Raw genomic sequence first — 24,804 nt, 5'->3', positions numbered from 1 at the left:
CCATATTTGAGAAGGTTACATTCACTGGGCAGCAGTAGCAGAGCTTTTCTAGTTATTGGAAGGTTGCAGGTTCAATCCCGGATCCAGACAGAATTTTTTTGTTGTTTCGTTGGGTAAGACACCTGCTGGTGGTGGTCGAAGGGACTGGTGGCGCCTGCGCTCGGTAGCCTTACCTCTGTCAGTGCGTCCCAGGGCAGCTGTGGCTACATCGTAGCTCATCACCGTCAGTGTGTGAATGTGTGTATTAGGGCTGAATGATTAATTGCATATGCAATTAAATTGCAATGTGACAAAAGGAGATTTTCTAATTGTCCACCAGCTTCTTCAGACCCTATTGAGGGTGAAGCGGTTCTGATAATCGATGGATTTCATGTTTAATCCGATTCATTCATTGTAGATTTCTGTAGATTTGATTCAAACGTTAAAACAGAAAACTGGAATGAGTGTTTCTTAGAAAGAGAAAATAGGTGGTCAAAACTCATGACAGGAAGTTTTCTTGGTTTCTGCTGGAATGAAGTAGATTCTTAGTGTTAAAACCTGGAATTTGCCTGCTGGAAACAGCATTATCCCACAATGAGGTTTGTGTGAAACGCTGATGGATCTGAACACGTCAGCTTCAACAGTTGGAGCTTTCTTGTCAAAGTTCACTTTAGGAGAAGAGTTTTGAGTTCGTAAGAGTGTTCTGAGAAATGCTTCTTAATATTTACATCAGGATGTTTGCGTGTCTAAATGTTGCAATCATGAATCCCACCTGTAGCAAACCCCTCAAATCTTCTGTGGCTTGAAGGAGCTGCTGAACAGGAAGTTGTGTGTATAGTGGCCCAGAAGTACCAAACATACGAGAAAACAAAAAAAGCCATTGTGTCTTTATTAGAGAATCAGCAACAATGCTTAGAATGATTCTGAAGAACACAAGTCCTGCAGGAGAAACTTCACAAGAATAAATAAAATTGGGAAATTCAGTAAAAAGGATAAGGAAGTTAAAAGCCTGAAATATCTGTCAGGTCTACTCCAACCAACACCGTGACTGAGTCCAGTCAGAACCTCAAAGAAAAAAGTTGGTGTTTTCAAACATCCTGAAAATCGCTGGGTCATTCTTCTTCGTTCTAGGATGTGTTTACAGGCAATGTGTTCTTTTTTAATCTAAAGTCTCCTGTACAACAATCGCTTATTCTCAGATTTCTTAAATAGGATTAGTACCATCATTAAAAACCTGCCATGTCCAGTTCTAAATGTGTTTACTGCCCCCTGGTGGTGGATCTACATGTGGAAAAGCACATTTTTGTGTAGTTATTACTCTTATATTGTTACTTAATGACATAATAATTGACAAAGGTACTAATCCTGATACTCCACATGGATGCTTTAAGGTCAGAAGTTGTTTGATGTGAATTTGTGACTATGATGTACAAAGGGGTTCTAGAGTGTTAAACCACAACCTTTCTACCCTCTTGTGAGCCGTTGGAGTCGTTAGCCTCTGTTGTGTGTGAGTCGTCGTATTGATTAATACGACTCAACCATAGATCAAAGCTAGCCTGAGCTAATGCTAACTCCAGCCCGATGCTCCAGCCCAATAATGGTAACGCTAGCATGAGCTACTGCGAACAACCTTGTTGGGTGAGACGGCAAAAAAGATTGTTGGAGCTCACATATAACATTCTAGGATGTACTGAGATTATCCCGACTTTGAATGTCAGATAGATGCATAGCCTGCTCACTGACTTATGCAGATACTGTACATGACTGTATGGAGACTCTCTAGCTACAGGCAGCATCATAGAGCAGGGAGGTAAACAAGTCTTCATCACACAGCTTTATTATGGGGTTGTGTTTGAGCATTTATCAGAACTCCTGGGCCAACTCCTGGGCCTCCTGTAAATAAAGGTTGTTCTATAATCGCTTTAACCCCCAGAAACCCAAATTTAGAAAACTGCAAAATCTTTTTTTAACCTTTCACATGTTGTTGTAGGAGGCCAGATAAACGGGCCTATTTACACATTTTAACAGCCTATAGTGTTGCAGAACTGAACAATAGGACCTATTAGCAATGTAAATGTGGTTTTAAAAAGAAAAAAAATGGGGAAGGTTTATTTTTGTAGACTTAAATCTGATGTTGTAATATTACAACCGTGGGTCTCTGGGGGTTAAAGGTTCAAAGCACCAGGAGCTTAAGTCCAGAGTTGCGTTTGTGTCATCTGATCAGAAACTCAGGTGTGTTGGAGTTTTTCTGTTAAAAGCAGTGGGACTAGGTCCAGGCCTCCACCAGCTCAGGGTTTGGCCTGAATGCTTCTTTTCATTCCAAGTTAATCGATTTGACAGAGACACAGGAAGCAGAAGCAGTTCCTCGTCATCATATCAGCTTTCAGCCAATCAGGTGGTTGGTACCAACTCTCAAATCAGACAGATTTTCATAGTCATCATCAGTTCTGCTATTTCTCGGGTTTTATCTGTTGGATCTCAGCGAGTTTCAGCTCCGACGTTAGAGCCGAGAGTCTCGGGTGAGAAAACTTCTGAGTTCATCCACTTTCTGCCCGTTTTCTTTGTTTGGCTTCTTGTTCTTTTAATTTTAGAAACTCAGAAAATATTTTCTGTTCGATTTATTAAATTTGAATTATCTTGACACATTTTATTTCATTTAAGGGCAACAATGGCAGAGAAATTAAAAGCCTACCCTGTAACCTGAGGGTTGTAGGTTTGTACCCTGCAGTTATTGTGATCTTTGGGCAAGGCACATCACCTTTTGTTAGCTGGTGGTGGTCAGAGGGGCCAGTGGTACAGGTTGTGACTACACTGTAGCTCATCAGCATCAGCATGTGAACGTGTGTGTGGGTAAATATTTGTTGTGTGGTAAATGCCCTTGGGGGGCTTTAGAAGGCTGTTTACTTTTTAATTGTTTTTTTACGTGTTTTAAATTGGAATTCCTGAGTTGGAAACATTCAGTTATTTCTCCTGCTGTTGAAACATCAGAACTTTCTGGAAAAACAAGAGAAATCAACGTACAAGAACAAAAGTTTGAGATTCTTTCAGCTCCTTTAACGTTTGTGAAGAATCATAATCATAAAACTATAAATCATATTAGCTTAAACATTTTCAGGATTAAAAACAGCAAAAAGATTCAGATTAAAGAAGATAAAAATAAATCAGAGGTTTTCTGTTGTTTTTATTTAAAATCTCTTAAGTGTAAGAATTCAAATATAACAGACTTTTATTCAGATTTGCCTTTATTAGTTTAAGTTCTTTTATTCCTCCGGGGGCGTGGCCCCCCATCATCCTGTTTGATGTTTATACTTTATGTCACCATAACTAACTATCTGAACAAACTAAATCAGATTTACTGTGTGTGTGTGGGGGGGGGGGGGGGATCTCTGCAGCATACCCTGTCCAAGGACCTGTCCCTGCAGCAGGACCATCCATGCTGGTGGTCCCATCCCTGCAGCATATCCTGTCCTAGCAGGACCCGTCCCTGCAGCAAGATGAAGCTGCTGTCAGTTGGCAGAGAAAAGCTGATTTTCATGCCGTCTGAAGCTGAACAGCCTCCAGCTTTGTGAACAATCAGCAGCTGACTTTCTCATGCTAAACCTCAAAGTTCATCTCTGTCCTGTTATCCATTTTGTCTTTTTAGATTTGGTGAGAAAGAAATGGACACTCATCCAGACCAGAAGGTGAGTTCAGAGACAAGTCTTTATTAGGAAATCAAAAATAAATCTGATTTTAAAACCCTGAAGGCTCATAAAAACCAGAAAATGGATGATAGTTAACTGGTTTGTAGATGTTATGGTTCTGAGGGTTTTGGTGGACCCACTGCTGTGACACCTCTCCTCCCTTCCTGTGTTTCAGACCAATGTTCTACTCAAAATTTCCCATCTGCCTCTGGTTCAATCGGCGCTCCATTCAGTCACATCAGCGTACTCCGTGGTCAAAGATCGCTTCCCTCTGCTGGGTCTGATGGGAGCAGCAGCAGAGGTTGGAGTCCGTGGTCTCTCAGAGGAGGCCTTGAGACGAGCCGCGCCCTTCCTCCAGAATCTGGAACCACAGAGTGCGTAGAACTTGACTCTGGTCCTGGACTTTCCATCACATCTTCAGTTTCTGATCTGATCTTGTTTCCTGCAGTTGAAGTCGCCAACAGCTTAGCTCTGGATGGTCTGGACCATCTGGAGAGAAGCTTTCCCATCTTAAACCAGTCCACAGAAGAGGTCGGTTCTGCTCTCACCACCTTGTGTTAAAGTCTTCTGGGTTAACACCTTCCAGGGTTTCCTTGATCCTTAAAAAAGTTCTCTTTGAAGCTTCAGTTGTAGGAAACTGGACTTCATCCTTCCCTAATAACTTTGGTTTGAGCCCACTGGAATAATCATGGACCAGATCACTGAAAACCTTCACCAGGGAGCATAATCCCATTGAAACCAATTCATTATTTGAGTTATGCTTAAACGTGGTCTCAAGCTTTAAACTCTGCTGACGTGCAGAAAGAGTTCTTCTCGGGAAGGTCTGATGGACAACACTCTGGCTCTTTGTTTGTCAGAGATTCTTCTGGAATAAAACCAGAATATCTGAGCAGGAAGTAGATAAATGTTGTATGAGATATAAAGCTGCAGGAGACCAACAGGACGTGAGATCATCAAGGACAACATGTGATTAACTTGCTTAGCTTGATGACCTGCTGAACGGGTTGTTGTAGGCAGAAACAACCAGGACAAGCTGGACCATGGTCCTGGAAGACCAGGGTTGAGCACTTCACAAATGTCACTGCTGACCTTGTGTTGTTTCCTCAGGTGATGACTCACCTGAAGGATGCCTTCTTCTTGACACTGGACGATGTGCAAATCCGTGTGGTGGAAGGCCTGGACGGTGTTGTAGATCAGCTGGAACATCTGGCTGAGATGGTTTGGACATCTGTGCAGCAGCTGCAGAACACTCAGGTGGGCCAGGCTGCCTCATATGGACTGGACAACGCTCTGAGCCGCCTGGAGGATGCCACTGCCTACTACCTCCCCCTCCCACCGACACTGCGTGAGTATTGAGATCTGTAAACTTAAATTTTTGATGAACAGAACCAGCCTCTCAGACCAAGTCCAGTCTCAGTTCAGCTCCTACAGACCTCTGGTTTCTGAGCCATGTAAAAATATTTATGTGAATCTTTGAGGATTTTTAAGAAAACCAAAGACAAAATTGCTGACCAAACTACGCATGGATAGCTCAAAGGGTCTGCCCCAAACCATGTAGACCTACGGAGGGCCAAAAGTGCCCCCAATAAAATAAATAAATAAATAACTAAATGCATTTTAAATGTTTAAAAAATTATTGAAATCTAAAATAAATACAAGCAAGTAATTAAACACATATTTATTTTATAAAATGTCAAAAATAAAATAATTTTACTTCATTTCTAAAACATTACGTATAAATATTTATTTAGTCATTTTGTGGTGTGTGTTTCATAAAATTATTTAATATTTTGATATTTCATTTTTTTTTTCTTTGAACCTACCCACTCAGTGGGTGGGGCTGATGCACATTGATTGCTCTGGTCTGAATGGATGTATTTTCAAATGGCTCGCTTTCTCGATAATTCCGAACGGGACATTTTACACCCACCTGATAAAACACCCAGACTCTGACTGTGTGATTTATACACTCATGTACTCCAGAACTTCCACATCACAGGGTGTTCTGTAGCAATGTGTGTCCCACTAAAACTGTGTCCTCACCTGTCTAATTCACACATGGTTTTCATTCTTGTCATAACAATTAAACATCAGAAATCAGAGTTAAAATGAAGTAAGAATTTTAAATCTGTTTTATTTTAGCTGGTTCTGTCCATCAGGTCGGGAGTGGGAGATGCGGGTCCAGGAGTATGAGGAGGAAGATGATGATGATGAAGAGCCCAGCCTCTGGACCAGAGTCCGCAGCCTCCTGCTGACTTTAAGCTTGCAGCTTTATCACCGCATGTCAAAGGTCAGAGGTCACCTGGAGGGAGCAGTCAGGTCACTGGGAGTGGCTGCCGACCGGGTGAGTCCATACGAAACTCGGCTCTGTAGTTTCTGCTGTCACAGATTCATCCAGACCCTAACCTGAACCAGAACAAACAGCTGATTTCACCTCCCGCAGGCTCTGATATTTTATGGTATTAATGCATCCGAAACAGTTTATCATCACATTCTCATGATGCCAAAATGCTTTTTTTGGAGAAAAGCGCAACACCCTGCTTCGTGTGGCGGGTCAGGAATGTGAACACACACCTCAGCCTCACGAAGAGCTAATAAATACAGGTTCTTGTTTCTGCTCATAGAATCAAAAACAATTAAATAACAAGCTGGCAGGTAACAAGAATATGCTGTAAACTGGAGTAAATAGATGCAGATTCACTGTGGAAGGAGAGGGAAAAGCTGAAAGAAAACACATAAGATTTTACAAAAGTTATAGACTCAAAGTTAAAATAAGTTATATTTTTCTCTCTGGGGCTGCGTGGCTGTCAGTTGGTAGGTCTGCTGCCTTGCAGCAAGAAGGTCGTCGGTTCAAATCTCAGTTGCACCCTTTCTGTGTGGAGTTAGTCTGGTCTCCATATGCATGGATAGGGTAAACATGTTCTCATTTGCATGGCTTTTTGCTGGTCTCCTCACACAGACTAAAATCATACATATCAGGTTAACTGAAGACTGAAAATTGTCCTTAGGCGTAGGTGAGTGTGTTGTCTTTCTCTCCTTGTGATGGACTGGAGACCTTTCTAGGTGTCCCTTGCCTCTCACCTGGTGACTAATGGAGAAAACCCCCAGCTTCCTGAGACACTAGAATGAAGAGTTTTTGAATATTTTGCTATTCCACTGGAGGGAGCTCATATCCCATCAGTGCTGTGGGTCAGGCGAGAGCAGCGCTGGCGCTCCGCACACGCACACCACGCACAGCGCATAGGGCACCACACCGGGGGAGGGGCACCAAAGGCAAGCTTATGAAAAAATAATATATATATATGATAAAGACAGATTTCAATTAGAAGATGTGCAAAGCAAGTTAACAGCATGTTTACAGAGAGAAAACAATACAAAAAGTAAAGGAGATGGACCGTGTCCACTTTTCACTCTCTGTCCGGGCGTCCGGATTGGGGTTCTTGTATTGATGAAAATGTCCGGCTTTTCATCCAGGAGCAGGGATCGAATTATGGGGGAGCTGTATATCCTACACATCCAGGGGAGCCGGAAAAAAGTTTTCTACCTATATTACATCATTTATGGACTCTTGAGCAGAGAGCATAGACAGCTGCACAGCGCTGATCGTTGTTGCACAGCGCTCCAGGCAGCTGCTTCCAGTGCTCCAGGCAGCTGCTTCCAGTGCTCCAGGCTGCTGCTTCCAGTGCTCCAGGCAGCTGCTTCCAGTGCTCCAGGCTGCTGCTTCCAGTGCTCCAGGCAGCTGCTTCCAGTGCTCCAGGCTGCTGCTTCCAGCGCTCCAGGCAGCTGCGTCCAGCGCACGGTCCATTCTCAAAGTGGCTCAACCAAAAAACTATAATTAACACACGATCGTTCATGTCCGCACATGTTCTCTACTTTCTGTCTTATTTGTGCCTGAAGCGCTCTGCCACTGCAAAGCTCATCACCTGTGCTGCGGTGATTTCACCTCACTGACGCAGCATCGAAACGCGCTCTGCGCTTTGTGGTCAGGAGATCCCTTTGATCTGCTCAGAAGTAACTGATGAGGTGAAAAAGTAAGAATCCAGGCAGCAGTTTTTCTGGAGAGTTTAGAGGAGATGCAGGAAGAAGAGAGACAGACAGAACAGGAAATAAAAACAAGAAAACAAAACAAAGTGTTGAAAAGTGAAATGTAGGTAGATTTATCTCCACTACACGTTTTTACCTGTATAAAACAATAAGTTACAAGTAATGAAAAAGGGCACTTTTGGTGTCAGGGGTCTGACGTGGAGGGTGGCTGACCAAGCGTTTGTTTGTTTGCTTAACTATGGACATGATTTATATCATTATTAAATATCCTATGTGGCCTATAGGCTATGTAACTGAGATTTAATATGAAAAATTAGACAAACCTATTTTCAAATTAGGTATTTGCTCTATGATTTATATTTCATAAACATTTACGGGCCAAGAGGAACATCTGCTGCTGATGGTATAATTTGAAGAAAAATGTCCATTATGCTAACCTCCTCCCTTCATACTCAGAATTTTCTAGTTGTGTATAAAATGTGTATATTGTGCCTCTTTAATTCTTAATAAAGGTTAAATAGTTTTGAATTTAGTCATGTCACATGCCAGTGATTTATAAGCCAATATACAGGTGCTGGCCAGTAAATTAGAATATCATCAAAAGGTTGAAAATATTTCAGTAATTCCATTCAAAACGTGAAACTTGTACATTATATTCATGCAATGCACACAGACCAATGTATTTCCGATGTTTATTACGTTTAATTTTGATATTTATAGGTGACAACCAATGAAAACATCAAATCTGGTATCTCAGAAAATTAGAATATTCTAAAGGCCAATGAAAAAATGTTTGTTTCTCTAATGTTGGCCAACTGAAAAGAATGAACATGAAAAGAATGTGCATGTATAGCACTCAATACTTAGTCGGGGCTCCTTTTGCCTCAATAACTGCAGTAATGCGGCGTGGCATGGACTCGATCAGTCTGTGGCACTGCTCAGGTGTTATGAGAGCCCAGGTTGCTCTGATAGTCGTCTTCAGCTCCTCTGCATTGTTGGGTCTAGCGTATTGCATCCTCCGCTTCACAATACCCCATAGATTTTCTATGGGGTTAAGGTCAGGCGAGTTTGCTGGCCAATCAAGGACAGGGATACCATGGTCCTTGAACCAGGTGCTGGTGGTTTTGGCACTGTGTGCAGGTGCCAAGTCCTGATGAAAGGTGAAGTCTGCATCCCCATAAAGTTGGTCAGCAGCAGGAAGCATGAAGTGCTCTAAAACTTCCTGGTAGACGGCTGCATTGACCCTGGACCTCAGGAAACAGAGTGGGCCAACACCGGCAGATGACATGGCACCCCACACCATCACTGACGGTGGAAACTTTACACTGGACCTCATGCAACGTGGATTCTGTGCTTCTCCGCTCTTCCTCCAGACTCTGGGTCCTTGATTTCCAAAGGAAATGCAGAACTTGCTTTCATCAGAAAACATAACTTTGGACCACTCAGCATCAGTCCAGTCCTTTTTGTCCTTGGCCCAGGCGAGACGCTTCTTGCGCTGTTTCTTGTTCAAGAGTGGCTTGACACACGGAATGCGACACCTGAATCCCATGTCTTTCATGAGTCTCCTCGTGGTGGTTCTTGAAGCGCTGACTCCAGCTGCAGTCCACTCTTTGTGGATCTCCCCCACATTTTTGAATGGGTTTGTCGTCACAATTCTCTGCAGGGTGCGGTTATCCCTAGAGCTTGTACACTTTTTTCTACCACATTTTTTCCGTCCCTTCGCCTGTCTGTTAATGTGCTTGGACACAGAGCTCTGCGAACAGCCAGCTTCTTTAGCAATCACCTTTTGTGTCTTGCCCTCCTTGTGCAAGGTGTCAATGATTGTCTTTTGGACAGCTGTTAAGTCAGAAGTCTTCCCCATGATTGTGGTGCCTTCAAAACAAGACTGAGGGACCTTTTAAAGGCCTTTGCAGGTGTTTTGAGTAAATCAGCTGATTAGAGTGGCAGCAGGTGTCTTCTATATTCAGCCTTTTCAGAATATTCTAATTTTTTGAGATACCAAATTTGGAGTTTTCATTAGTTGTCACTTATGAATATCAAATTTAAATGTAATGAACATTGGAAATACATTGGTCTGTGTGCATTGCATGAATATAATGTACAAGTTTCACGTTTTGAATGGAATTACTGAAATATTTTCAACCTTTTGATGATATTCTAATTTACTGGCCAGCACCTGTAAACTTATAAATAATCTATTGCAGTATTTTTTACCATGGTATAAAACTATTATCTTATTATAGAATGAATATGACAAATTACCTTTTTGTGTTTGAATGCAGGCTCAATGAACAAGTACATTCAAGGAGGAGAAGGGTTATCATTGGAGAAACACATGTGCCACAACCGGTGCTTGTGGTGTGTGGATCTGTTACATAGTTCTAAATAATAACAGTATGGAGTTCCTGTGTTGAGTATGTTATATTATGTAAATATCCATCCTACCTTTTGGAAATAATAAGCAGTTTGTGCATACAAGAGAATTAAAGAGAACTTAAGGCGAAGCACTTGCACATACTGCGTTATTGTGTTGTTTTTTCTACGGGGGGGGGGGGGGGGGGGGCACCACAAAGCCTTTGTGCTTAGGGCACCAAAATAGCTAGCAACGGCTCTAGGAGAGAGAGAGAGAGAGAGAGAGAGAGAGAGAGAGAGGGAGAGAGAGAGAGAGAGAGAGAGAGAGAGAGAGTTGATGAAGACTTGAGAACAGGAAATAAGTTTTAAATTATTTATTTTCAACATCAAATAAAATCAATCTGAACCAGGTGTTTGGATGATCTGGACGTGGAACAGACCCGACACAGTAATCTGACCATCAGTTGATAAAAATGTGTCAAACAGAAAGCAGAAGGAACCTCGTCGATGTAATCAGACGTGATGTCTGGTTCCCTCCAGCTGGACCTTCTGTGGTTCTGATAAAATCTGATGTTATACAGAAACATCTAGGACAACCAAGCAGACGTGGAGACAGCTGCTCCCGCTGGACCAGCTGCTTCTTCTGTCTCTGTGAGGTCCAAACAGACCTCCAGGCCTCAACAGAGGGTTTCACTCAGAACCTGGAGGCCCGTCTGATGTCCCAGGTTCTGATTTAGAGTTCAGGGTCAAATCATCTTGTGTGTGTGTGTGTGTGTGTGTGTGTGTGTGTGTGTGTGTGTGTGTGTGTGTGTGTGTGAGAGAGAGCGTTTGCGTGTTTGTGCATGCATGAGCGTTTGTGTGTGCGTGCGTGCATGAGCGTGTGTGTGTGCATGCGTGCGTGAGCGTGTGTGTGCATGCGTGCGTGAGCGTGTGTGTGCATGCGTGAGTGTGTGTGTGTGTGTGTGTGTGCGTGTGTGCATGGGCGTGTGTGTGTGTGCGTGCGTGCGTGCATGAACATGTGTGCATGAGCGTTTGTGTGTACGTGCATGCATGAGTGTTTGTGTGTGTGTTTAAATGGACTCGTCGTCATCTTGTCGGGTTGATTTTAAAGTCACATCCTAAACATGAAACATCTAAAAATAATGGAGCCGTTGGGTGTGAATTCGAGCTCTGGGAATGAAAACATTTTCGTTATACTGTTGGATGAGAACATTCTGGACGTAAACACAAACAGATGACTATCAGCATGGTCGGAGCAGCTGCCGTTCTTTTTTTCACGTACACTTAATATTCTCATCCTCTCGGGCGACTCGGGATGATTCCAGCAGGAAAAGCAGCTCCTTTCCAGATAACCAGAGCTGTTTCCTCTACAGACGGATCTAATTGGAGTTAGACTCTGCCTACGTGCTGCTCGGAGCGTCGGAGCCGATGGAGTGATAAAAACCAGCCCAGAGCTCTGATCCAAGCGTTAGTCTGTCAGCAGACCACATGTTCCTTAGTTCTGCCCACAAACCAACAGTTTAACTGAAACCAAAGTCAGAACTATCTGGACTCAGAAATGGTCCAGTAGATAACAAAGATGTCATCACTCCAGATTTTATTAGAAAGATCTGATCAGGTTCTACAGATCGATGATCTCGCATCAACCAACATTAAACCAAAATCCACAAATCAAAAGGAAGACTTTTTATTCTGAGTCTCGTATCAGTCAGTCAAACTTGAGAGCCGAATGTCCTCTCTGTGCTGCCCAGCATGTGGAGCTCCACTGGTATTTACTACCACCAGAATGGGCAGGTTCGAGACCATCACCCTGTGGTCTCCCCAGAGGAGAGAAGACTAAACATTGAGGACAGTCCTGAGTTGCTTCAAAGACATTTAATCTGACTGAAATAGTCTCCCAACTGAAATCGGAACATTTCCAGTTGTTCTTTTATGTTTCTGAGGGTGCTCCTCTTCTTAACTTCCATTGGAGATAAAAACACAGCTGCTTGTAAACAGCTCAGTAGGGTAAGCTCAGTCTTCACAGGCCTCAGCCTGCAGGTCAAAGGTCAGGACAGGACAACTGGGGAAGGACCGAACTTGGCTAGGTCTAAAACGAGCACAGCTGGCATTGGGTCTGCTCCAGTAAAAGCAGAAGAAGAGGGACTAAACAGAGAAGTGGCTCAGAAACCAACTGATGATGTGCTGGTGAAGGTTCTCAGTCATCCTAGTCATGGTAATCCAAAAGGGTTTGAATGAAGGCAACTGGACTTCTTTGGTTTCTTGAAGACGTTTCGCTTCTCATCCGAGGAGCTTAGTCAGGTCTGACTGGAATATGGGAGAGTCAAGCTTGGAAGCTGTTGCTGTCTGTTGTTGCTGAACAAGCTGAAACTACCTATGAATACCCCTCCTCGCTATCACCTTAGAAGTTGTTGATGTTATTAGACCCTATCGTGGGGTGATGGTGGCAAAGGAGTTAAGTGCTTGTCCCGTAATCGGAAGGTTGCAACAAGTTTGAGCCCTGCTCAGCTTCTGGCTGAGGGTGATTTGGGGTTTAAAGTGACAGTGTGTATTTTTCTTGGATATTGGGGGCAGTAGATACCTAAATTGTTGCAAGCAAGCAGTATTTTTGTGTTGAAGTAAGACCTTACCAATGGATGGCCATTAGGGTCAAAAATTCAATTCAATTCAATTCAATTTTATTTATATAGCGCCAAATCACGACAAGAGTCGTCTCAAGGCACTTCACATAATAAACATTCCAATTCAGGTCAGTTCATTAAGCCGATCAGAAATAATGTGTCCTATATAAGGAACCCAGCAAATTGCATCAAGTCACTGACTAGTGTCAGTGACTTTACAGCAATCCTCATACTAAGCAAGCATAAAGCGACAGTGGAGAGGAAAACTCCCTTTTAACAGGAAGAAACCTCCAGAGCATCCTGGCTCAGTATAAGCAGCCATCCTCCACGACTCACTGGGGATCGAGAAGGCAGAGCAGGCACACACACACACACACACACACACACACACACACACACACACACACACGCACACACACACACACACACACACACACACACACACACACACACACACACACACACACACACACACACACACACACACACACACACACAAAGTAATGTGTCTATAGTTATATTGTGATTTCTTAGTAAATATTCTATTTGGCAAGAGATAAACTTTATTGTATTTATCCTAGTGGATCTATAATTAAATGGATAAACTAGTAGTAGCACATCCAACGTCAAGGAAAGCAAAAAGTTATTATCAGGAGAGGGAGAATGTTTTAGTGGTTAGCAGCAGTGTGCTAGTCGATGGCCCCCTCCATGAGGCCACCACAGCTCAGCAGAACATCATTGTAGCTTCTTCTGGGGAGAAAAACACTTAGAGAAAAAATAAATTTAACAGCTGAAATTGCAGAAAATAATACAGTTAAAGAGCAGATTGTAGAAGAGAGTAGTAGAGTGTAAAAAGTGGTCAGTGTATCCTCCAGCAGTCTAAGCCTATAGCAGCATAACTACAGAGATAACTCTGGATAATCGATCCTATTTAGTTGGAGGCATGTTGGAGTCAGGGCAAGGGAGAGCCGTCTTTACCGATTGTACACTCCACCTCCCTCTACTCCCCACTTGTCCAGATTTAGGCTAACATCAGATTTTAACCATAGGCCCTATCAAATAAAAATGTTTTAAGCCTATTCTTAAAAGAAGACAAAGTGTCTGCCTCACGGACTAAAGCTGGGAGCTAGTTCCACAGGAGAGGAGCCTGATAACTAAAAGATCTGTCTCCCATCCTAATTTTAGATATTCTGGGAACCACCAGTAAACCTGCAGTCTGAGAGCGAAGTGCTCGGTTAGGAACGTATGGAACAATCAGATCACTGATGTATGATGGAGCTTGATTATTAAGAGCTTTATATGTGAGAAGAATGATCTTAAAATCTATTCTGAATTTAACAGGTAGCCAATGTAGGGAAGCTAAGACAGGAGAGATATGATCTCTCTTTTTAATTCTCATCAGAACTCTAGCTGCAGCATTTTGGACAAGCTGAAGACTTTTAACTACATTCTGTGGACTTCCTGAGAGTAATGAATTACAGTAACCCAATCTTGATCAGTGTTGGGCAAGTTACTTCAAAACTGTAATGCATTATTTATTACTTGTTACCCTCATTTTAAAGTAATTCATTACATTACAATATTACTGATTTTAAAATGTAAGGCATTACACTACTTTTGCATTACTCTAAGTTACTTTCAACAAAACAACTTCAGTATGAGTTTGGTAATCTGATGCCTGGTGAACTCATGACACATCCGGTGGAAGGTGATGTGGTGTCTGAGCTAGGATTGCTGTTAAAAACAGTTCTTTAGAAGGATTGTTTATGTAATAAATGCAACAACAAACTGTACTCTCAGCACGCTACCAACTTAGATTAACTGAGCGGCGAGTGAGTTGGTGGGGGCTCCAAGCCTATTTCTCTTGGTCCCCAAATGCCTTGTTACGGCCCTGGATGTGGGACTGACTTCTGGGGTGATCTGATTCTATCACATGTATAAATATTAAATGCTTATATATTATTGCTTTTCACTGGTAAAAATGAGTATCGGGGATAAATCTACCTACATTTTTTCTTTTCAAGCACTTTGTTTTGTTTTCTTGATTTTATTTGAATAATTTCCTGCCCTTTCTCTCTCTAACCGTCCTGCATGCTGCATGTTCTCTCCGTCTTCCAGAAAACCCGTTTACTAGATTTCCTACTTTCTAACTAATCAGCCAAAGGGATCTTCACATGTGTGGCGCTCCAGCAGCAATGAGTTGAAATCACCGGAGCCCAGATTAACTCAGCTGAGGCAAAGCACGTCAGAAAAGTACAGAATACCAGAGAACATGCGCTGATATGAACGATCGCAGGTGAATTATTTTGTTTTAGTGGAGCGATTTTGTGAATGTTACAGCGGCCGCGCGCAGGATGCAGCTGGAGTATTTGAGCCGTTACTGCTGCGTCCTCTCTGCCCGCAAAGCTGAGTCCATAAATGACGTAATATATGCAGATACTGGAACTTTTTTCGGGTTTCCCGCAATTTGAATGTTTAAGAAACGCAGCTTGATTCTAGGTTTAAAAATGCATTGTAATTACCGCGTTACTGACAATTGTACCGAGTAAATATTACCATTTTCTTTCCCTGTAATGCCTTACATTACCACATTACAGCAAAAAGCAATGCATTACAGTAATTAATTACTTTTGTACCGCGTTACTCCCAACACTGGTCTTGATGTAATAAATGCATGAACTAGATTTTCAGCATCACTCCTGGAAAGCTTCTAATCTTAGCAATATTCCGAAGGTGGAAAAAGAAAATCCTGCAAACCTGTGTAACCTGGGATTTGAATGACATGTCCTGGTCAAAGATAACACCAAGGTTCCATACTTTGTTCTCAGAGATCAATGTAATGCCATTCAGGTCAGGTGATTGGCTAAGCAATTTCCTTTTCTGGATTTCTGGTCCAAAGATGAGAACTTCCGTCTTGTCTTGATTTAAAAGCAAAAAGTTTAGAGTCATCCAATTTTTTATGTCCTCAAGACAAGCCTGTAATCTACCCAACCGATTAGGTTCATCAGGGTTAATGGATAAATATAACTGCGTATCGTCAGCATAACAGTGGAAGTTTATCCCATGCTGTCTAATGATTTTACCAATTGGGAGCATATATATAGTAAAAAGCCCTGGGAAGTGGGAAGCTTATACTTAAGCAAAATAACGTGCACATCAGACTTCCTTTCATCACTGGCAACAAGTGAAGAGGTAAATGTGTAAAACAGCAACATTTAAGAATGACGAAAGTTTTGTAACCATTTGTTACAAATCAGTAAATGCATTTTGTCCTCGTGGGCTCCCGTAGAAGCAAACATTCTGTCCAATATGGCGTCGCCCAGAGACTTAGACCCGCTCCTATGTATTTTATACCTGATTTTTATGGTTATATGTTATGAGGCCGCCAATATTTTTCAACAGCGGGGAATCATTTCATTCATTTTAAACAACATTTTGATGGATGTTTCCAGAAATTAAAGATTAAAAACTACACACTGTCTCTTTAAAGTTTACCAGGATGTTGTGTTTGAAGGTAATCTTTTTAAGTTTCTCTGAGATTCCTACCATGTGTGGGATTACTGTGCCTTTGCGTCTGTTGTCCTTTTCTTTGCTGGTTGTTGCTTTGGATGCTTTTCCAGTCTTCTTTGTTGATTTCACAAAGGCCCAGTTAGGGTGTCTGCAGTTTTGGAGAGCTTTCTTGATGTGTTTTTCTTCCTTTTGCTTTCCTTCAGTCTTTGTGGGAATATTCTCAACCTGATGGTGTAAAGACTTGAAAACTGATATTTTGTGCTCAGTGAGTGATGTGAGTCAAAATGCAGATACTGGTCTGTATGGATCAGTTCCATGTAGACTTCAATGCTGAGACTTCCATCCTGTTCAGTTTGTACAGTAGGTGAACTTGATGTTCTTGTCCATGCGTTACTGTGCCCATATTCCAGTCAGAATTGACAAGGCTCCTCGGGTGAGAGTGAAACATCTCCAAGAAACCAAAGGAGCCCAGTCACCTTCATTCTAAACCCTTTAGATCAGTTGATGATGGTTTGATTTTCTGCAGAGACCTGGTTCTGGGTTCTTTAGGAACCAGCCCAGGAATTTCCCTACTGACAGCTGTCTGAGTCAGCTGCTACAAGGGGAACAAGTGAAACCTCAGATACAATCATAATAACAATAATCTGCTTAATTTTTGTGGAAAAAAATAATCATCTGATCCTTGTCAGGCTCTAAAACAAAACATCCAGATTTATTCCCTCTGAAATTCAGTTAAAGTTGAACAGATGAATGAAGATGACTAAACATTTCTGCACAATCACTGTGGCTCCATCACAGCCTCTTCAGGGCTTCATCAGAGCTCCATCAGGTCTTCATCAGGGCTTCATCCAGACTCCATCAGAGCTCCATAAGAGCTCTTTCAGGGCTTCTTCAGGACTCCATCAGGCCTGCATCAGAGCATAATCTTGGCTTCATTGTGCCTCCATCATAGCGCCATCAGGCCTCTATCTGAGCTTCGTCAGGCCTCCATCAGAGTTCCATCAGGGCTTTTGGTTTCTTGCTGATCTCTGGTCTTTTTCAAATCCACAAACAGGAACTTCATTGTTCCAGATGATCACGTTTTTGATATCAGAAACAAGTTCTTGTTTTTCAGACTAATGAGGCTGCATTGCCTCTGTGTATGTGTGTGTGTGTGTGTGTGTGTGTGTGTGTGTGTGTGTGTGTGTGTGTGTGTGTGTGTGTGTGTGTGTGTGTGTCCTTGTTTACTCACGTGTCTGAGATGTTTTTGCATAGCAAAGCTGCCCTCCCTGTGGAGGGTAACTCTGAAGTTCCTTTTTTCGTCCTCCACCTGAACCAATCCTCATATAAACCCTCTGATCTCTATTAAAGTAGCGCGACTCGGGTTGCAAATGACAACAGTCACCAATTCTTGTCATGTGTCTATGTCTATGTATGTCTGATCTCAGAATTGTGTGTACTGAAACTCTAATTTCCCTCTTGAATTAATAAAGTATCTTTGAATTGAATTGAATTGAATTGTGTCGATCTGATTGTGTGTCAGTGAGTCAAAGGTCCTGGTCCGTAGCCTCTTCGACCCAAATACCTGATGAGACCCTGGGGAGGTTCCCAGCACTGATCTGAGAACAGATGTATTCAGACAACAGAGAGGAGCAAACCATCCTCATGACCTTTGACCTTTAACCTGCTGGCTGTCAGTAAATCACCTGATCAGCTGTCCTTTCTCTTTATTAATGATGGAATGTTTTATCTCAAATTACACAATAATTATTTATGTGGAATCTAATCTACTTTACTCTAATCTAATCTAATCTAATCTCTAATCTAATCTAATGTTAGACATTAAGTTATTTTATGTTTAACCAAATCTTAAATTGTGGATTTATTCTCCATCCTGTCAGAAATGGTCACTGACCTGATTCTTTCTGCAAACACCTCCTGCTGCGTTCTCCCCTGAAGGTCCCCTCCTGCAGTGTTTTGCTCTTTGTGTTCTCACGTGTCGGGTTCTGCTGCCAGCCCCGGCTCGGCTCTGGTCCAGATCTTCTCCTCTGGGTTTCCTGGGAAACTCCAGCAGCTGTCAACTGGACTCAGATCAGGCGTGTTCAGACCATCAGAACAACAGAAAGTTTGCTGAATGAGAATGATCTCTGTAATTCTGACAAATTATGATAAAGCCTCTATTTTTGTTTAACCAGAGGAAAAAAGATGTTCTTACCTTTACAAAATCGTTTAGAAATCAGTTAGGAGAGGTTACAGCAGGGGTGTCAGACTCATTTTCCATCAACAAATGCCATGACATTTTTCTAAATGACAGTTTCGTATTCCATCCATCCATTTTCAGCCGCTTATCTGGAGTCAGGTTGCTGGGGCAGTAGCCTAAGCAGAGGCCCAGACTTCTGTCTCCCCACCCACTTGGCCAGCTCCTCTGGGGGAATCCCAAGGCGTTCCCTGGCCAGGTGAGAGACATAGTCCTTCCAGCGTGTCCTGGGCCTTCCTTTAGGTCTTCTCCTGGTCTTTTTCGAGCTTCTTTCGGATGACTGAGTTTCTCACCGTATCTCTAAGGGACAGCCGAGACACCCTGCAGAGAAAACTTTTTTTGGCTGCTTGTATCCGCAATCTCGTTTTTTCGGTCACTACCCAAACTCGTGACCATAGGTTAGAGTAGGAATGTAGATCAACCGGTAAATCAAGAGTTTCGCCTTCCGGCTCAGCTCTCTCTTCACCACGACAGACCGGTACAACGCCTGCAGTACTGTAGACGCCACACCAGCCTGTCTATTGAGCTCATGCTCCATTTTTCCCTCACTCGTGAACAAGACCCCGAGATGCTTAAACTCCTCCACTTGGGGGCAGGACCTCATCCCTGACCTGGAGAAGGCATTCTACACTTTCTTTCAGATTCAAGACCATAGTCTCTGATTTTCGCTCGAGGGACGCAGTCGAACGCCTTCTCCAAATCCTAAAAACACATGTAGATTGTTGGGCTAACACCTGTGCAGCTTCCAGGACCCCCATAAGGGTACAGAGCTGGTCCAGTGTTCCACGGCCAGGACAAAAGCCACATTGTTCCTCCTGAATCTGAGGTTTGACAAGCCACCGTACCCTCCTCTCCAGAACTCCTGAACAGATCTTACCAGGGAGGCTCAGGAGTGTGATCCCCCTGAAGTTCACACTCGTGAACTACAGGGGGATCACACTGACCAGCTGAGAGACAACTAGGGTTGTGGAGGACCACAACCCCAGTCTGCCAATCCAGTGGAACTACCCCCAATGTCCACACGATGTTGCAGAGCTGCATCAGGCAACACAGTCCTACAACATCCAGAGTCTTCAGGAATTCCAGGTGGATCTCATCCACCCCCAGAGCCTTGCCACCGAGGAGTTTTTTGACCAACGCAGGGACCTCGGCCCCAGAGATTGGAGAGCCCAACCCAAAGTACCCAGACTCCCCTTCCCCACTGGAAGACATGCTAGTAGGATTGAGAAGGTCTTTGAAGTATTCTGCTCACCGATCCACAACATCCCAAGTAGAGGTCAGCAGCACACAGTCACCACTATAAACAGTGTTGGTGGCACACTGCTTTCCCCTCCTGAGGCACCTGATGGTGGACCAGAATCTTCTTGAAGCAGTAGGAAAGTCTTGCTCCATGGGCTCTCTGAATCACTCCCACGTCCAGGTGTTTGCCTAAGCGACTGACTGAAGCAAGAGCATTTGGACATATGAGGCTGGAAAATGGAAAAGGTTCTGAGAAGGTCGAACATACAGGAAAGTGTACAAGCTGGTCTTGTTCCAGTTGGTTGATTTAGTGCTGTGAAGCTTTGATCATGTCAGAGAGCGGCGTGATGACTCTCGATTCAGCTGAGTGAGATGATCATTGATGTAAGAATCACACCATTCAGAAACCACACACACACACACACACACACACACACACACACACGCACGCACGCACGCACACACACACACACACACACACACACACACACACACATTTACTGATAAACACTCACTAGCTCATTGCCACCTGTGTGTGAAGGTGTGTGTGTGCATGGGTTACTGACTGACTTCGTTGTAAAGTGCCTTAGGGGGTTGTAGAATCCTACACCCTATCAAATACAGGCCATTCACAAACATCGAGGAAAAAAACATCAGCACCCCTCCTTTGCCTGCCGATGGTTGGTGATAGTTCTTAATAACAGACAAAATCATGAGTGAAAACTGGAAGCAGCTCACCTGAGTTTTCTGTTACCTGCAGGTGGGTCTGAGCTGGATCCTGGAGCTGACAGGTGAGCTGTTGCAGAACCTGCAGAACCTCCTGGTGGCACTGTTGTTCCGAGCAGAGAGTATTAGAGAGACCACCCTTTGGGAGATCAAAGACCGAGCCAGCACATTGGCTGAGCTGATCCCGGTCCGACAGGTTGGGGAGCTGCCGGACCAGATCCAGCAGGTTCTCCGAGACCTGCAGGAACTCTCCAAGATTCTCCTGCAGCTGGTGGTCAACACCACACCGCTTTACAGCATGGTGAGTCCAGAGAGGGAAACACAAACTAACACATCACAAACTAACAGCACATCTGAAAACTACGGGACAGCAAAAGGGACAAAATAAAACCTTAGTGACAGCAATTGTAGACCTGAGTCTGTTTGATGATTTATCAGCCACAATGGCAGGGTGGTGACTCTTCCCACCTGGGCAGTCAGTCATAACCAACATCCACTGCCTGGATCATTGACTGATTTGACTGTTATCAGCAACCAGAGACCAAACGGAGGATCCCAGCTGTTTTTTTTTTAACCCTGATACTGACTTGTTGCGACTTGGAACTAAGAACAAAAGAGTGCCTCAGATTCTAGAGGTACAGGTGTCAGTATGAACACATGACATGACTGGTGTGCCTGTGTGTTTCAGCTAGAGCTGCCGTCACCTCAGGAGTTGGAGGACTTCCTGAACCAAGAGGACTTTGTGTTAGATGGCTCATCCCGTCGTAGTTCCACAAACAGTCTCTTCCTCAAGGCAATGGACGGCCGTCCTCGTCGTCGTCGTAGTCTCTATGCTCGTGCCAACCGAGGCTCTGGTCCCCAAAGTCCTGAGCCCCCCAACGACCGCCGCTCCAGCATGAAAGAGTCATCCAATCCAGATGTGGAAGGTATGGCCCCATCTTCTGAAGGCAACACTTTCCGAAGGCCATCTGCTACCGAGCTTCTGCTCACTCCACTCAAACAGTTTGTGTCCCAAAGCCAGAAGGCTTTTGAATACCTGAGCCCCAACTCTACCGGCAACGACGCCATTGTCGCAGCAACAGATGACTTTTAAACGCCGTGTTGCAATTGGATCTGATCCCTTCTTAGTCACAGCCTCTGACCCCGCCCCTTCACCCATTGCATCCTCTGTTTTATTTCACTCTTCTAGTGGCGAGAACACATCCATGTGGGACTCCCGACGCCTCAAGAACACATCTGATTGGCCGGTTTATTAACCACAGAAAAAGCCTTTGTAGGTTTTCCATCTAAGCAGAATTCCAGTCTCGGAGACGAGTGGATTTCCTGAACTCTGGGCTGATTTTTCTTTGGAATAACAGGAATATAAACTCAGTCTTTTTACATTTCATACAAAATCCTATATTTCATTTTTCTTACAGAATATGAAAGAAGTCTAATGGTCTAAAATCTACATCTCAGATTTGTTAACAGGCTTTAGCCTCGAGATAATTCATTGAGTGTATTTTGTGTTTGATTTAATGAGATTTTCTGAAACGATTCTTTTACCACAGAAAGTCGTGACATTATGGAAGTTTTGATGTTTGAGTCGTTGTGGCTGTTCCAGGAAGTGATTTCTTCAGTTCTGAATAAACTCAGTAATCATTTATCATCTGACTGTTTTTTGTCATCAGCACTTTGCACCATCATCTGATTCATGTGTGGATCCAACTGAGAGGCGTGATGAAATAAAGATTTTAAGATTTGGAATTTTCTTTATTCAGGTGTTTCTTCTTTTGCACCACATGAGGAGCTGCTTCACAACTTTAACACAAAAAATACAGCTCTGCTTTAACAAATACCAAAACGTTCCTCTGTTTTTAACGTTTAATCCAAGTATCAGCAGAACAGAAAAAAATCAATAAAAACATTTCATAAAAACGAAGAAGACAACCGGTCACTTTTTAGAAACAGACTCGATTCTTCCTCCTGAACATCAGGAGATGTTCCTCAGACTGAAATGACCATCTCAGGGTGTTTCTAGAAACAGCTCAGCTACTTCACCATGAAACAGATCAAACATCTGGGAACATCTCACTTGTTAGTTTGTCTGAGGACTCTTGGACCTTCAGCTGAGTGTGGATCTGTTAGCGCCTCCTACAGGCCAATTCTTCATGGTCCAACCTCAAGGTGTTTATATTTTATTTCTATAAAATATAATTACAATAGAACAAAACTTGATGGTAGGACTGGCCGAACATTCATTAGAACCATCAGAGTCCTGGCTTATCTTCTGAGGATCAGGATTACCAGGATTGTCTGGAATCAGAGTCTCCAGGATTCCTCCTCTGAGGAACCAAACTTCCTCCTAGCCTCTGATAGCTCCTACATGCTTCCCGCTCTGCTTCAACCTGAAAATAAACATCTGCAAAATCTCTTGTGATCAACTTCCAATCTATGAATCGTCCCTTCAACCTTCTTCAGCTCATCCAGGCTCTCCGCAGTAGGCCTCAGACAGGAAGTCCTTACTGGCTTCTTCTCATTTGGATCACTGGACATGACTCTGTGTTGCATCTACTCGGCCCGTTTCTTCCCAAACACGGCAGACACGGTCCTGACGATGCCCTTGACCCTAGCCACGCTCTTTCTCAGTGCTCGAGTCTCTCTGACCAGGTCCACCAGCTGGTGGAACACCAGCAGGACGCCGTGGTACGTCTCAGCCGCCGACACTTCAAAGAACCCACATCTCTCTGTCAGAGCGAGCAGCTGACCCTCTTCACCAGAGACTCTGCGATGTTGCTGCAGGTCACGCTTGTTCCCTACGATGACGACGGGAACAGATGATGGTTTCCTGCCACGGCGAATCAGCTGCAGCTGCTGCCGAACCGCCTCAAAGCTGCCACGGTCACAGATGTCGTAGACGAGGATGGTCCCGTCGGCCCACTGCAGCTGTTTGTCGCTGATGGAGCTGCTGTTCAATCCGGCCTGAAAGAAGAAAAAAAAAACTTCAACATCATAGGGGACAGCCCCGCTCCTGGCAACATGGCAGCTCCTGTATCTCCTGGCTTCACTTTTCCCCAACAGCAGGAGGCGGAGTCATTTCATCCAGAACCAATCTATCCTTTTAAATAAACTTGTGTCATTCCTCAGTCATCAGCAAACTTGCCAGATGACTCAGGTGAGCGTACCAGAGAGTCCCAGATGTTGATGCAGGTCTCCTGACCATCGATTCTGTCGACTCGACTGTAGATCGACTCTAAAAACCAGACACATTCAGGAGATGTTCAGACCAAAGCACATGACACCACACCACACACACTACACATGCACACACTACACATGCACACACTCACACATGCACACACTCACCGATATCTCCATATTCTCCTATAAACCTTCTGGTCAGAAATCTGACAGTCAGAGCTGCACAAAGAAAGAAAAATAAATGACCTCTTTTGTTCTCTATGAAGACATTCACTAGTAATCATTTGTATTTATTGAAATGTTAGAATATTTCATTCAAATAAATTCATCAAATTAACTTTATAACTAATGAATGTTTTTTCTGTACTCTGCTGAATTTAAAGTCTTTCTGTAATTAGAATAAAATGTTAGTTTAACCAGCTTCAACTGCTCATGCCTGCATTGTTTTCTTTTATAGAACCTAACATTTTAAATGTTCAAAATTTTCTCACCCGTCTTTCCGACGCTTCGTCCCCCCAGCAGCAGGATGTTCACCTCCACCCTCTGCTGGTTTCCCTCCATCACCTCCACACGGCTTCTGTCCTCCACCACCATCAGGAATCTCTGCAGGTTCTGTTTTCTGGATCTCAAGCTTCTGTGATTCCTGCTGCAGCTCCTGGTCCTGTTATAGAGGGGGTGGGCGTGGCCTCAGCCTGACTGCACGCTCTGATTGGTGGGTGACTGAAGTTGAGACCATAGAGCCTTTGTGTCTTTGTGAGGACAGGGGTCCTCTATCTGTGGCTCTGGAGCCACACGTGGCCCCTCAGACCCTCTGAGGTGGCTTCCTAGCTTCAACACAAAACAACCTGAACCTGAAATACGTTTTAATCCTAATCAGAAATATACAACATCTGATGTGTTTTAGTGTTTTTAGGACATTCATTTAATGTTTTCATTTAACTGCATTAGGAGGACACATCTGCATTAAAAAGACATCTGCATTAGGAAGAGAGGTTTGCATTGGGAGGACGTGTTAATTAGGAGGATATGTCTGGATTAGAAAGGCACACGTGCATTAGGAAGACATGTCAGCATTACTGTCCATCAAGTGTTTTTTGTCTTCTATTTTAGAGCAAAATCCAAATTTATTACCAAAATAATCACGTATTTAATCAACAGAACTTAATGACATGAATATACTACTACTAATGATAATAATATAAGGTATATGTAGCATTCAGTCAATATCGAGAAG

At 43.4% G+C, this 24,804-nt stretch overlaps 2 protein-coding genes across 2 annotated transcripts; one reads left to right on the top strand and one right to left on the bottom strand.

Annotated features, from left to right (window-relative positions):
- Positions 1-476: 476 nt before the first annotated feature.
- Positions 477-22,035, top strand: plin6 (perilipin 6). Its single transcript, XM_015949627.3, has 8 exons — positions 477-2,498; positions 3,623-3,662; positions 3,838-4,036; positions 4,111-4,193; positions 4,770-5,007; positions 5,822-6,006; positions 20,425-20,691; positions 21,079-22,035. Exons 2-8 carry the CDS (start codon positions 3,639-3,641, stop codon positions 21,481-21,483), a joined length of 1,401 nt encoding a protein of 466 aa, XP_015805113.1. The 5' UTR covers positions 477-2,498; positions 3,623-3,638; the 3' UTR covers positions 21,484-22,035.
- Positions 21,898-24,578, bottom strand: zgc:171704 (Ras-related and estrogen-regulated growth inhibitor-like protein). Its single transcript, XM_054740814.2, has 4 exons — positions 24,062-24,578; positions 23,736-23,789; positions 23,555-23,622; positions 21,898-23,351 (listed from the first exon to the last, which is right to left on the bottom strand). Exons 1-4 carry the CDS (start codon positions 24,162-24,164, stop codon positions 22,941-22,943), a joined length of 636 nt encoding a protein of 211 aa, XP_054596789.2. The 5' UTR covers positions 24,165-24,578; the 3' UTR covers positions 21,898-22,940.
- Between the last annotated feature and the right edge of the window lie 226 nt (positions 24,579-24,804).

This window comes from Nothobranchius furzeri, chromosome 5 (assembly GCF_043380555.1).
Source record: "Nothobranchius furzeri strain GRZ-AD chromosome 5, NfurGRZ-RIMD1, whole genome shotgun sequence".
NCBI classification, from domain to species: Eukaryota; Metazoa; Chordata; class Actinopteri; order Cyprinodontiformes; family Nothobranchiidae; genus Nothobranchius; species Nothobranchius furzeri.
The sequence above is the reverse complement of the archived record's forward strand: the minus strand, read 5'-3'. Positions and strand labels throughout refer to the sequence as shown.

Coding starts and splice junctions, on each gene's coding strand:
- plin6 (XM_015949627.3), top strand. CDS start 3,639: ATGGACACTCATCCAGACCAGAAG. Junction 4,037..4,110: donor CCAGAATCTGGAACCACAGA/GTGCGTAGAACT, acceptor TGTTTCCTGCAG/TTGAAGTCGCCAACAGCTTA. Junction 20,692..21,078: donor CCACACCGCTTTACAGCATG/GTGAGTCCAGAG, acceptor TGTGTGTTTCAG/CTAGAGCTGCCGTCACCTCA.
- zgc:171704 (XM_054740814.2), bottom strand. CDS start 24,164: ATGGTGGTGGAGGACAGAAGCCGTGTGGAGGTGATGGAGGGAAACCAG. Junction 23,623..23,735: donor AGGAGAATATGGAGATATCG/GTGAGTGTGTGC, acceptor TCTGGTTTTTAG/AGTCGATCTACAGTCGAGTC. Junction 23,352..23,554: donor TCAACATCTGGGACTCTCTG/GTACGCTCACCT, acceptor TTCTTCTTTCAG/GCCGGATTGAACAGCAGCTC.